The sequence below is a fragment of the Falco peregrinus genome, chromosome 12 (assembly GCF_023634155.1).
Source record: "Falco peregrinus isolate bFalPer1 chromosome 12, bFalPer1.pri, whole genome shotgun sequence".
NCBI classification, from domain to species: domain Eukaryota; kingdom Metazoa; phylum Chordata; class Aves; order Falconiformes; family Falconidae; genus Falco; species Falco peregrinus.
In genome coordinates, this window is record NC_073732.1 from 7599816 (window position 1) to 7612831 (window position 13016).

A 13016-nucleotide genomic window follows, 5' to 3' on the forward strand; every position below is an offset into this window, starting at 1 on the left:
GCTGTCTACTCCTTTACAAAAGGAAGGCTCTAGCAGCCCCTTGCTGCATTTATCTCTTGCTGTGGACCTATGATGTCTGCAGTAATAAATGTATCCGTTTGAATCAGAAGTGATTAAGTGCTTGTTGAAATGTCTTCTGGAACAAAACATTAGCTTTTGCTTTCATAGGGCAGATATTGCAGCAGATAGCACTTAACCCGGCTAAGGACAAAATGTTATGTTTAAACATCACTTTTCTGCTTGCCTCTATGAAAGTGCGTATCTGCATTCAAGCACTTCCATTTCTTAATATATCAAAATAAGCATCTCTACAGAATTGAAAGTAGCATGATTGTAACTATTGCTTTATTTTTTAAAACAGCCCACCCATCCACAATTTGCTGTGATTTATTCCTTTGAACTTGTACATCTGAAGACAAAACAAAGGAAAAAAGCTTTAGGCAGGCATTGGTATTTACCTGCAATACTTCTGTCTTCAGAGGCACTGATTCATCTGGCTGTACATTTCTGAACTAAAACTGAATTTGGCCATCTTGCAGTAATGCCCATTTGTGCAGCTCAAAAATTCATATGAGATTTGACACTAATAGCTTCATCTTGAACGTACGTTCTAACTGTGGCCATTGCTTTTCAAAGCTGAGATATATATGAGTGAAACCATATAGATCCTCATTTTGCTGACTGTTGGGGAAAAATCTCAAGGCCAAAAGATGTAACATGGAGAAGATTTGAGTTTCCTGCCCAAATCAGGTAGACAGACTACTTGTCCATCTGTGTGTATACAGCGCACAACAGAGATCCTTCTAGCGCAGTGGAGGTCCTGATGCATTGCATGGGACTTTCTGAGTGCTAATGCAAAAAGTTAATAATGGCAATTGAATCAAATCATTGTTAATAACTCATCAATGTAGTGGCGAAGTGCTATGTATTTCCTTAATTTGAAACTAATAGGGATCCCCAGTAACTATGCAAATACATCCCAAGAATGCATGTCTGACATACAGTTTTGTATTCTCTAAAGTCAATATAGATATTAAGAAACTAATAATATGTATTAACAAATGTGAAAATACAGAGCAAATACAAAATAGTCTGATCTTTCTATTTTATCTATATCTCATTTTCAAAGAGTGTGTTTTAAGATGCCTCTACTTACCAAAAATATTCTGCAAGTGTATGAGTATTTATCAATATTGTGTTAATTTTCATTAATTTTAGTAATGTATGAATTGCAAACGTGTTATTTTTTTTCTATGAGTGGAATTTGGAAACAATGGGAAACAATTTGGAAACAGAAAAAAAAAAATATGGACTATAAAAATCAGTCACCTGACAGTAAGTGTTAATTAAAATTTTTCTCTTGCATTCTGTCTTTCAGATTTGTGACAAGGAATGGCATTACTATGTTGTCAATGTTGAGTTTCCTGTTGTTACATTATACATGGATGGAACAACATACGAGCCTTACCTTGTGACCAATGACTGGCCTATCCACCCTTCACACATAGCCATGCAGCTGACAGTCGGTGCTTGTTGGCAAGGTAAGATGACAGCCAATAGTAGACTGTAGAATTATGAATTCAGACTAAAAAGAATCTTATTCGTGTCACTGATTGCATAGTAAATCAGTTACTAACAGGTTTATGGTATAAAATCAGAAGTAAATCCAGAGCTCATAATGAATCAATTCCAAGGATAAAATGGATGGGACATCAACAGTCTTTGCATTTCCACTATCTAAAGAATATATATTATTCTTTATATATATATATATAAAGAATATTATACTGTGTTTAATACAGCTTGTGTATTCAACATGAAAGATTGCCTTCTTTATCCTTTGTCTTCACTTTTAATGGTTTCCCTTGTTCTCCAGCTTTAAGCAAACTCTCAAAATATTGTTCTAAAGAACTCCAGCTATCTCCTTTTAGTGTCTGCCTCAAATTTCTTTCATAACTCATGGCCTGATTCTGCATTCTTCACATGGGGGTATATATCACCAGTAATTCCACTAATTTTATCAATTTACTGTGTTATAGACCAGATGTTAAAGCAAGAGTAAAATAAAATCAAATCACAACCCCAGAGCTCTACTTGTATGGGCATTTGCTTAAATATTAGTTTCTCCTGTTTTCTAACCTTTATAATCCTGTTGTTCTCTTTCTTTTTTCTGGTCCTTCTGCCACTCCTCCTTTTTGTGTTCTCTGCCTTAACCCTGAAGCAGTCCTCTTTTTCGGCTCATCTGCTCTTCTAAAGTTGTCTCCATTACTCTTCCATGTTGATTTTCTATTTATGCATTGAGTCTTGTTTTCACTTAAGACGAAGTATGAAGTGAAGCCAACTGTGTAATTAAGAAAAAATACTTTGACCCAGATCATATTTCTTCCCCAATCTTTAATGCTGGCTCACTTTCGCTGTTATTACCTTCTTGCAAGTTTAATCTCTGCTCAGTTACAACACATTATCTGCAAAATTTGGACATCTTATGCATGGCAGAGCTCTTCAGTGTAAATAGTATCGGAAGCCAATACAGCTGTTAGATCATGGGCACCCTGGGGTAAAGATCCAATCTTTACTTTGATGACAACATGCAGAATAAAGCCACACTAATTCTAAAAACAAGATTTGATAAGTTTTGAGTATTGATCACTGAGATAAGCATTATGATAGCCAGCTAACCAGCATGACACTAATCCCATGTATTTGTAAAATTATAGACCTATTATTCTCTAACTGATAATTTACATGTGTAGGCTTCTGTCTCTGTAGGATGATCTTCAGTTCTATTGGAATTTTTCACTGCTGTTAAATATATAGCAGAACAAATTTAACTTTAAGGTGTTAATATTCTAAGGGAATGTTACTCATTTTTTAGCTAAAAATACCTATCAAAATCTTTAGAAACTGGAACTTTGGTTTAGCCAGTAGTTTACTGGGATGAACAGTTGACAGATACCAATTTGCTTTACATGAATTTTCTCTTTGTTTGATCTGTTGGGGTTTTTTTTCTTGTGTAGTTTTGGTGCATATTTTAAAATCAGAATTCCAGAGTTAACAAATGCAGATGCCGTTCTTGAATGGAGTAAAATCAGTTCTTTCCAGACATGAGCAAATTCCATAGGGACTGTGAATAATCCTTGAGTGTTGCCTTCTGAAAAATCAGCATTTCTTAGTGGCCATACTAAAGAAATTTTATTTTAATCCCTTATTTCATGTTTATTTTTAGGTTCTTCTGTGTAGGTTTACATAAGTATCTTGGTGCATTATTTGTATTATTTCTGCCCCTTCTTTCTTTCATACATTGTGTTTTATCACTCTCTAATAGCAACCTTGGGGGGGGGGGGTGGTATGCACGCTCCTAAAAGTCTCAGTACTGGTGGGAATCCACTCCCCTCAGCCCTCACCTGAATCTCATGTTAATCATCGTGCAGATGCCAAGTTTTGAGAACCGTGGAGTAGTAGCTTTATCTATGGAACACGCACTCTGTAAGCAAGAGCTATGCCAGTTGTGCCACAGCGCTGCATCTGTGCATTTCATCTATCTCCAAGGCAGCTGAATATAATAAGAATAGTCTTGTTTCCTTTGCATCTTTGTCTCTTTAACTCAAATTGTTAAGAGAAAGAATTATATAAGTTTTCAATAAATTTAGACAACAGACTAAATTTAGTATTTAGGATGCTAAACAAATACAAAGTTGCAGTTGTCGACAGTTTTAGCTTTGCCTTGAATAATTTGATGGCTCAATTAATATCATACAGGGTAAGCTTCTTTTTTGGTGAAACATCTGATTTAAACTACTGAAATTTTACCTACTGCTGCTGTCAGTATTTGCCACAAGATTATGTTTTAGCTATTTTAATTGTGTGAGAATTGGAGCTCATCAAAAAAAGAAAGCAATTTTCCATCTCATGAAAATGTCAAGGTTTAGCTAAGATGCCGTGCTAAAGAGTCTGATAAACTATCACTTGTTAGGAATAAGATGAACTTCTAATGCTTATATGAAATAAGATTTCAAGATACTGCTTTTGGCAAAGCTTATCTTTTGATAGCTTTGTTTTGATCATGTCGTATTATTTTAAATGAATGGTATGGAAAGTCACTTTGTTAATAAGATTCAGCACTCCAATCTGTTGAACTGTAATTATTAAACATATAAACCCAATCTATTCCATTCAAAATGTTAATTTTCAAAATTCCTATATTTCAAGAAAAAGTGGACTTATCAAACAAACAATTGGACTATAAATAGTTTCAGTAAAGCTGCTAACTGGGTCTACTTAGGGTAATACATTTTGGCCAGTAAGAATAGTCTAAACCTTTCATTTTCAAAACATTAGAAAACTGCTTTAGAACCATGAATGATTTATTTTGTGAAAAATATGCAGTGATTTTGGTGTCGTAAGCCATTCAGGAGAGTCTTTGTTAAGAGAACGTGAGGAGTTTATAGCTCTGGTTTGCTTAGACTATTTCCTCCCCTTTTTATCAAAACACTGGCAGAATAGGAACACAAATTCTAACCTCTTCCTTCAGACAGGACAAGACTTTTTTTTCTGTCTTTACTAAACCATTTTATAGTTCTGAGTCCACAGTATCCATTTATCAAAGTCAAGTTATTTGAAAAACAATCTCAACTCAGACAACTAAATGAACCAGAAGAAATAACATTCCTTTTTCTTACCACAGCAATTTGGATTTCCTCAGCAGAAAGTAAGTAATCATGACTGTGGGGCAGCTTAAAAACTGATGGGGAGCAGGAAGAGTGTATTTAGAGGGCAAAGCAAAAAATCGAGAACAAGAATAATTGTAAAGTACTCTGTTAGCACTTAATAGGAAAATCTGCTACTGCTCTAAAGGATTTACCCTTTCATATATGACAATTTTCAGTCTGATCTGGAAAGTGGGAATCGTTCTGTTGTTTCTCGAGGAATCTGAGAATCCTCCAGGTTATGAGACAAGTGACTCTTGCAGCTCTGGTCTTTTCGTCACTTACACTGGTACTTAGGTTAGGTAACAAATATTATGCTTGCAGCTCCTTGTCTTTCTCAGAGGTATGTCATGAAAGAGTCTCGGGCACAGAAAGAGGATTCTTTTCTTTGAAATTAATATTTTCTGTTATTAATATTTCAATTCCAGAGTAACTCTTTCCTGACTTTTATAGCCTTCTTTATAGCACCCATTATGAAAAGTTAGGTTAGTTTTTATTTCTACCTTCAGCTGCTCAAGTGAAATATAAAAGCAGTTTAAGTTTGGTGCTGTTCTCCTGAATCTAAAATGAAAACAAACCAAATGTGTAATCTCTCAGGTTTACACAATAAATTTAAACTTTAGCTTATGATATGCTTGCTGTGCCATTTGCATCAAACCAGTTACTTTTTTTTAAATGACATCAGCATTCCAGTTGTGATGGGCAAGTCTCTCCTACATCTTTACCTTTTCCTTGGCAGTGTAAAAAGCATGCCTAATTTGTTTGTTTTATGCAATATTTCTTTAAATAATGTGAGTGAAGTGCTAGGACCCCTAAAAGGAGGAAAAAATAGCCTTTTCCTTAAGAGCAGTGTCTTGTCTAGGGGGCAAGAAGGTGCTGGAGGCAGAAGTTAGGGTCCCCATTTGTAGATGGCAGCCTGGAGACAAGCAGAGTGCAGATGGCTGAAAGCACAGAGCCAGGCTTTAAGGGTGGTGGGAGCGAAGGTTCCTAGGGTCTGTCAGGCACTGGGTGAAGTTTACTGCAACCCAGGATGTGACTCCGTTACCTAAACCCAAGCCTGGGGGAGTTTCCAGCTTTAATGACACATCGGGCATGAGGAAAGTTGTATTAAAAAACCTCCTTTTTATGTTTTGTTCTGGCATAATCAATATTTATTTTCTCTCCTTAAAATTATGTATTCTGCATGTTACTCTCCTATAATCTTCCTTTTTTAATTTAAAAATCTTGCTTGTTTCTTCAGGGAGCTCATTGATTTAGTGTCCTATCACAATGGCTAGCATATAGTTAAATGTATTTTAATTTGTATAGTTCATGCTTAACACTGCTATACTTGGAGGGGTGGGGGTAGTTTATTTGAGGGTGGAAGATAAAGAATTGTCTTTAGATTAAACTGTTTGTGTTGACTCAGTTACATGTGACCCCAGAGCAGTGACAGCTGGAGAGGGGAGCTTCCTAATCTGTTGCAGCCTATCTCTAGCAAAGTGCCAGGCTTAGGGCATGGCAAAGCCTAACTCACTTTTTAGCTATGATTCAGTGATGCTAGGCCTGCCAAAAGGTGATACCGACTGCAGAACTAGGCGAGCTGGACTCCTAGTGAACTGAGGGTGGGAATGAACAGTTCAGGGTACTGGTACAGCTGTTCCTGAAATAAGACCTCTATGTACCCTGGTTAAAGTTTGACAGCTTTCTCTGCAGGTACATAGGGGTTAAGGATATAACTTAATTTTATCTTCTTTAAAAGGTTTTTTTTTGTTCACATCAGTGGTCTCACACATGATTGTCAAGGGTGGGATCTTGATGTGGTTGTGGCTATTTAGGTCAAAAGCTCTTCTGTCTCTAATGGTGAAAGAAGTTTTGACAAAAAAAATTACTCTTTCTCAAGGGTGTCTAAAGGAAACAAATTACTTGCTTGTATGTGTACTTCCCAGCACAAAAGAGACCCCAAAGAAAACATGTGGGAGGTGTCACCCTGGCACTGTCTGTTAACCCCTGCCTCCCTGAATGGGTGTTAGAAGCAGGCACAGTCCATTGGGACAGCAGAGAGCTTCTGAAGGCTCAACTCCGGCTCTCATTTCAATCTCTTCTCTAGCAATAAGAATACTCTAACTTTGCCCTTCCCGCTCAAGATTCTCAAGAGCGTTCCAGACAATAAAGAGGTAACACAGTTCCGCAGCAAGGAAGCAGAATTAGCCTTACTCTCTGAGGGTAAAGTGCAGTATCGAGAGTAGGTGATTTTTCCTCTGGTCACTTAAAAAAAAATACATCACAGCAAGAATAGAATCAAACTTCCTGATGAACAACAAAATTGTTCTTATTCTGCCTTTTAGCTTTTGCAGTCCTGTTCATTCTCCTAAGCAATACAAACAAATTAAGGTTACCTTATCCTGGAGCTGCACTTTCTGGGAGCTTACCTTCGTAAGCACTCCTCTGAGTTCATTATTTTTGATTCAGTTTATCTGAGGACATAGCAAATAGACCCTTTTACAGAGTGAGAAATCTCTTCCATTAAACCAAGGTTTATAGGTTCCCACTCTCATCCCTTTATTGCTGAATTTTCTGTGGTGAGGGGAGCTACAAAATTTGGTAGCCTAATCATTGTTTGTACCACAGGCTGCAAACAGATTTCCTCCAAGTTTGTCTGAAAAGATAAGGTCTTTAGTTCATACTCTTTCCCTCCTAAAATGGCTTCTTTATGTATCATTCCTAAAATCCTGTCAGGAAAGTAGTGACACAAGTTAATGACTTGTCACAAGGTTATATTGTATCTTACCATGACTGTAAGTCATTATTTCTAATGATGCCACCCATTCTGGAGTGCTGGAGCTTCACAGTGTAATTATGCTGGCCTCATTGTACAGAGGAAGGTCTTCAGGAGAAGCCTGTCAAGAGGCAAACTTCTTTGTCATGAATATAGCAGAAGGCTATTGTAGTTCCTGTTTTCTAAGGAATTTCTGATTTCTATTTTTCTTTTGTATTCTGTCATTTTCCTCTTTCCTTAACCTAGGCTGGAGACCAATTTTTTTTTGTAGAGTCCCTCTGTGAAATAACCTTATTAACCTTACATGTCAGCACTCTGGTGGCATATCAATCACAAATTACAGTCAGAGAACCAACTTAGTAGTCAAGGCAAGAAGAACAGTAAGAGTTAAAAGTTGGAGAGGGATCAGATCACTGAGAGACAAATACACTGTGGGCAGTGGTAGTAGTGCCAGGCTGTATCACTCAAGCTTGGACTTCCCCCAGAAATAAAGATATTCAACAGCTAAAGATTAACCCCTGCTGTACGTTCTAACATCAGTGGATCGTGCCTTGGTGGCTGACGTAGCTTGCACCACCCTGAGGCCTCAGTGGAGTGACAGAACCAAACAAATAAATGCAAGACTACCTGGGTAGATTTCAATATGTTGTGATGCTGAATATCTCTATACTAATGCTTCTCTTAGTGCAGCAGTGTTCTCTGTCTCTTGCCCTTCTTATCAAAAACAAGATGGAGCAGATTTCAATGCACTTCACAGATCTTTCCTGGGATTTTCGTGGAAGGTTAGTTTAGGAGGGAGGGCGTTTTCTTGGAGAGCTGCATTTGCATTCAGATCCGTCACTAATTCAGCATAGGTACATGTCCCTTCTTTAATTGAATTCCTGCACTGGGGACTATGCACCAGCACAAATGTTATTTGGAGAGTAGGAATATAGTTTTTTTGGGCAACATTAACATCACTTGGACTGCAATTTACTCTAAGATATAGAAGATTGTAACATTTTTCTGTGATTGTCATAATTTCCCACAGTTCCCCTAGTAATAACAAAAATGTATGGGTTTAATTGTGAGAGATTATATAGAGCGTTTTTCTTATTTTGAGAAAAATTATCTTATGTAGTGTAAGTTATATCATGCTTTTGATCTATGGATCTATTGCACAGAGATAGATTAGTATACGTAGCCCTTACTGTTCTGTGTATTTGTCTTATTTAAAATAATGCTTTAAAGCCTAAAGTTGTCTGTCTGAGGTCACCAGGTTATGGTATCGACCAAGAGCAGGGGCAAACTTACATAGTGCCATGTTTGATGAGTGATTTTCTGAGTAATTTTTGTCTGAAAAAAAAATACTACATTTTTTTTGTGCTGAGAAGGTCTGGGAGTATAAAAGCTGGAGCCACTAATTGGGACTACTCCTGAAATGTATGTTAGGCTGTTTAACAGCCAATCTGCTTGTCAGGGTATTAAACTTAGCTCCCTAAACTGCCATAATAAAAAGATGAGATAAATTTAGGGGCTTGGACCTGAGGACTTCAGAGCCGGAATGTCTTGCAGCTGCTTCCAGATTCACTTCAATCTTTATGTTGGGACCCTGAATAATCGATCACTCCTTAATTATCTGGCTCAGTATAACCAGAGTCTATAATGTCTCAAAAGAATCACATCTCAGTTGGAAATTCTCTTGATTAATCATTTTCAGTGAAAAGCTCGTTCTGCTTAGACTGCCCTGATAATTACTGGCTCGTTATTAGGGTACAGCAAAAGGTCTAAAAGAAGATCTGTGAACTCAATAAAGTCACTTGTTTTGACAAAAAGGCATGATTGTTCTCTGAAGATTGGTAAGCAGCACTTTACATCTCTGAATTCAAAACAATACAAATGTAAAATTCAGTGGTAATCAAATTCTGCCATATTTTATATCAACCCAACATGAAATTAAAAAAAAAAAAAAAAAAAAAAAGCCATGAACCAAAACCAAACTCAAAATGGTGTCGTGGAAATAGGCTCTGCTTCATTAATGGATACGCCTTAACCCTATGAATTCTGAAGCCTGAGAATCTTCAGTTTCCTCTGGACCCTACAACACTATATCTAACAGAACCTCCTCATGGCTGGGATCAGGTGGTGTTTGCTAGATGACAGTCCTTAACCCCCCTAAATTACCATTCATCTGAGAGATTCTAGCTGTTTACAGGAGGTGATGTGTGTACTAGAAGCATTTGTTGTCCATGCGTACAGGGGAGTCACCCTGACTGATCTGCCCACAAATAGGACAGGCATCTGCCACATGCTCATCTAAAATTCAGTAGGTTAATTCTACATTTGACCTGTTGTGTTTGAGATTTCAGGCACCAGCGGTAACTGTGCGTGTGACTATTTAGGAATATGCCAAACACTGGTATAGTAAGGTCTTGCTTTCTTTGGCAGCTTGATCGCTCCCTCCAAGGCGAGGGCTGCTGTGGGGTGCAGCATACTGTCTCCTCGTGTGTGGGCCCTCCACTGACTTGTGCTCCCTGCTCCAGGGTGCTGTGGTGCTGGGCTTGGTGTGGTCACCAGCTGCGAAGAGCGCAGGAGGAAGGTGACTCTCAGCAGTCAGAGGCTTCCTGCTTAGGCGAGAGAACACCCTGACCCTGGCTAGGAGGTGCCCCTGCCTAGCCCTACCCCTCAGCTGCAACTCAGATCATTGGACATTAGGAGACCCTGATAATTCTAGTTATCTAGATTATTCCACTAGCAGCATGCGCTTTATTTTTGCAGCCTGTTCAAAGCCCTGTGCCTATTTTATATCTCAGCTGTCTCTTTCTCAGAACTGTGTCTGCTAAATCTCAGATCCCCTATCTCAGAACCCAAGTATCTGCTAAAATAGTTTTACCTGGTGGGAAGCCCAGCAGGCCAGACCCAGACCCTTCCTCTGTACGTTTCGGTGTCAGTGCGTGCGCTGCACTTGTTCATCTGCGCTAGCATTCGTGCTTAGCAGAAAAAAGAAAGTAACTCAGACTTTATCAAGGTGACCGTGGGTAAAGTTCTGGTGGGAGGGACCCCACCTCCCCTAGTGCCCAGGCTGCCCCACTTGCTCTGCATTGATAGAGTTCCAGGCAGAAGAAGTCAGAACTGGCATAGAAGAATCCCAGTCTAGAAAATCGTTATTATTTTAGCAGGTGAAAACTGTGGTGCATACTACTTTGAAAATGACTAAGAAGTGAACAGCATTATAGTGAATAATTATGTATACCAACAGTTCCTCTGGATGCCTCCCGCAGTCTGTTGACACCATCTTCCCGTTATGAGGATAGGATTAACGCCAAAAAAGCAACATCCATCCTCCTGTATCTGCCAGACTTTGAGTGTGGATGCGCATGCTGGGTTGAGTGGAAAAGGCAACACACAATTTTATCATCAAGGTGTGAATAACATTGTGGCCTGTGTTGCCTCACAACTGTGATGGTGACCACAACATTTACATTTAAGGAAGGGAAAGAAAACAGTAACTTCAAAAATTTGCCATGCAAGGGTCTGTAATGAAAGTAAGTAACATTGTTCTCTAGTGTTGTTTCCATCTTTTTTGTGTTACAGACTCAACCTAATTCCCTGACAGTAGGGAAGGTTCTGTTTTCTTTTGATGGTCACATCATTCAGCGAAGTCTTAACTAACTGACTATCTCCCAAGAGTTGGCACTCACAGTGTATTAATCCACAGTAATCAGTAAAGGTAGAGCTGAGTTACACAACACGTAACACAGCTGAGAAGTAAGTTTTCATGTTCTCTTTGGTCTTGATGCTACAACATTGTGGAGTTGAGCTGTATCGCACTTGTAAGAAAGGGCAAAAAGACCCTGACAGCAAAAAATCTCATGAAACTTGCGGAAGCAATCTAGGTTAGCTGGGTGGCCTGACCTCTGGATAGAAACTGGCCGATGCTGTGTTACAGAACACTTTCTCCCTGCACCATGACATTGGAAAGTAGAAGAAATTTTATGACACTTGGATTACCTCAAGATCATCACCGGTGAAGCTCCACTTTGTTCTCTGAATTGTTGATCCAGAGGCTTATGTAACTGATTTAGGTCTTCTTCTTTATCTTAACAATATTGTTGCTTAGGCTCAGTTTGGCAGAACCAAAAGTTAAGTTCAAATTGTTTTAAAGGAGAAAGAGCTGTTGGGAGTACTTACGCATTTTCCTCAGTTGTTTCCTAGCCTGTGGTAATTTCGGTGGTGAGTCACATTCAGACAGTGGAGCTAAGCATTCCTCCTGCCCAGTGAAGCCAGTGGCTCTGAGCTGCCTATAGCTGCATGTGGCGCTCACAGGCATGGTATGTATCATGCTCGGGGTCAAAGGATCTCTATTTGAAAAGATCTGTATTTAGAAGAATTTGGATAATATTCTGTAAAAAAAAGTTACTATCAGCATTAGTTGTAATTGCACACTGTGCCTTAACATGATCCAGAAATACCATTTCTGGATTACATATATTTATACTCATCTCATTTTGGGAGCTAAGAATTTTAGAGTGACGAGGACTTGGAGATTAGCCATCCTTGGCTATATTTGCACCCACTGAGAAGCTGAGGTCAAATACTTTAAGAATATTAGATTGCAGAAGCAAAAGGAGAGACAGCATTCAAACATACTAATATAGTAGAACGAAGCATGAACAAAATATTGATGCAGGCAGGAGTAAAACAGCCAATTGCTGAGGATTCTCAATTTATTCTGACAATATTTTCTTCTTACATTTTTGAGGATTTATTCCCAGTAATCCTTTTTATCGAAAGTTAGAATACAGGATTGTAGCAGATTGGCTTTAGGCGATTCCTTCCATTTTAGTGAAAGTTTTGTTTTTCGCTTCCCAATTTTATTGCATTGGATTTTTTCCATTTGCAATCTAATAATTACTGGCAATTGAAACACACCAGCAAGCTAACATACCCCACTGAGCTGAGAAGATTCCGAAATGCTGAGGTATAAGAATATCAAAATGTCAACATGCTGCAAACGCAAGCTGTGATAAGAGTCAGATATAATGACTTCTGCTCACCTTTGAGGATAAAATTGGCAGGTATATAATTTTGTCTTTAACTCTGGTAAAAGGTGCTTATGGAAGGCTTATTTAGCAGTCCTTTTTCTAATGAAGGGCGAGCTAGTATTCTCTCTTTAAGTTCTCATGTTTTTCCATGTGGAAAAAGCTAGTATTCTCACTGCCCTGGATTACCAAGCATGTCCTATGTAAAACACTTATAATATTGAGAGTAACTCTAGGTTATGGTGAGTGCTTCAGATAATAGCAGGAGTTCCAGGAAAAGCAACAGGAATTATTATAGTCTGCAGTGTTAGTTAAAAGATGTAAAGAAAAGGCCTTGTTCAGCCTGGCGAAGGAAAAGGGAAGACATAGCCATATTTTGACAGCTCATATTCACCGTTAGAAATAAACTTCCAACTCTGAGGATCAGCGGTCATTAGAGTGTATTCCTTGGGGAGCTTCTGTCTTCAGAAGAGTTTAGGACAGCTCAGGCAGTTCTCAAGAATGGATGAAGTACGGCGGTTCTTGCCTTGG

At 38.5% G+C, this 13016-nt stretch overlaps 1 protein-coding gene across 1 annotated transcript in view; it reads left to right on the forward strand.

Moving 5' to 3' along the window:
* The window catches only part of CLSTN2 (calsyntenin 2), a 385424-nt gene that overhangs the window by 354023 nt on the left and 18385 nt on the right, over nt 1-13016 (forward strand). The window contains exon 9 of the mRNA XM_055817555.1: nt 1379-1541. Coding sequence (XP_055673530.1) covers nt 1379-1541 — 163 coding nt within the window. The remainder of the gene's footprint in view (nt 1-1378; nt 1542-13016) is intronic.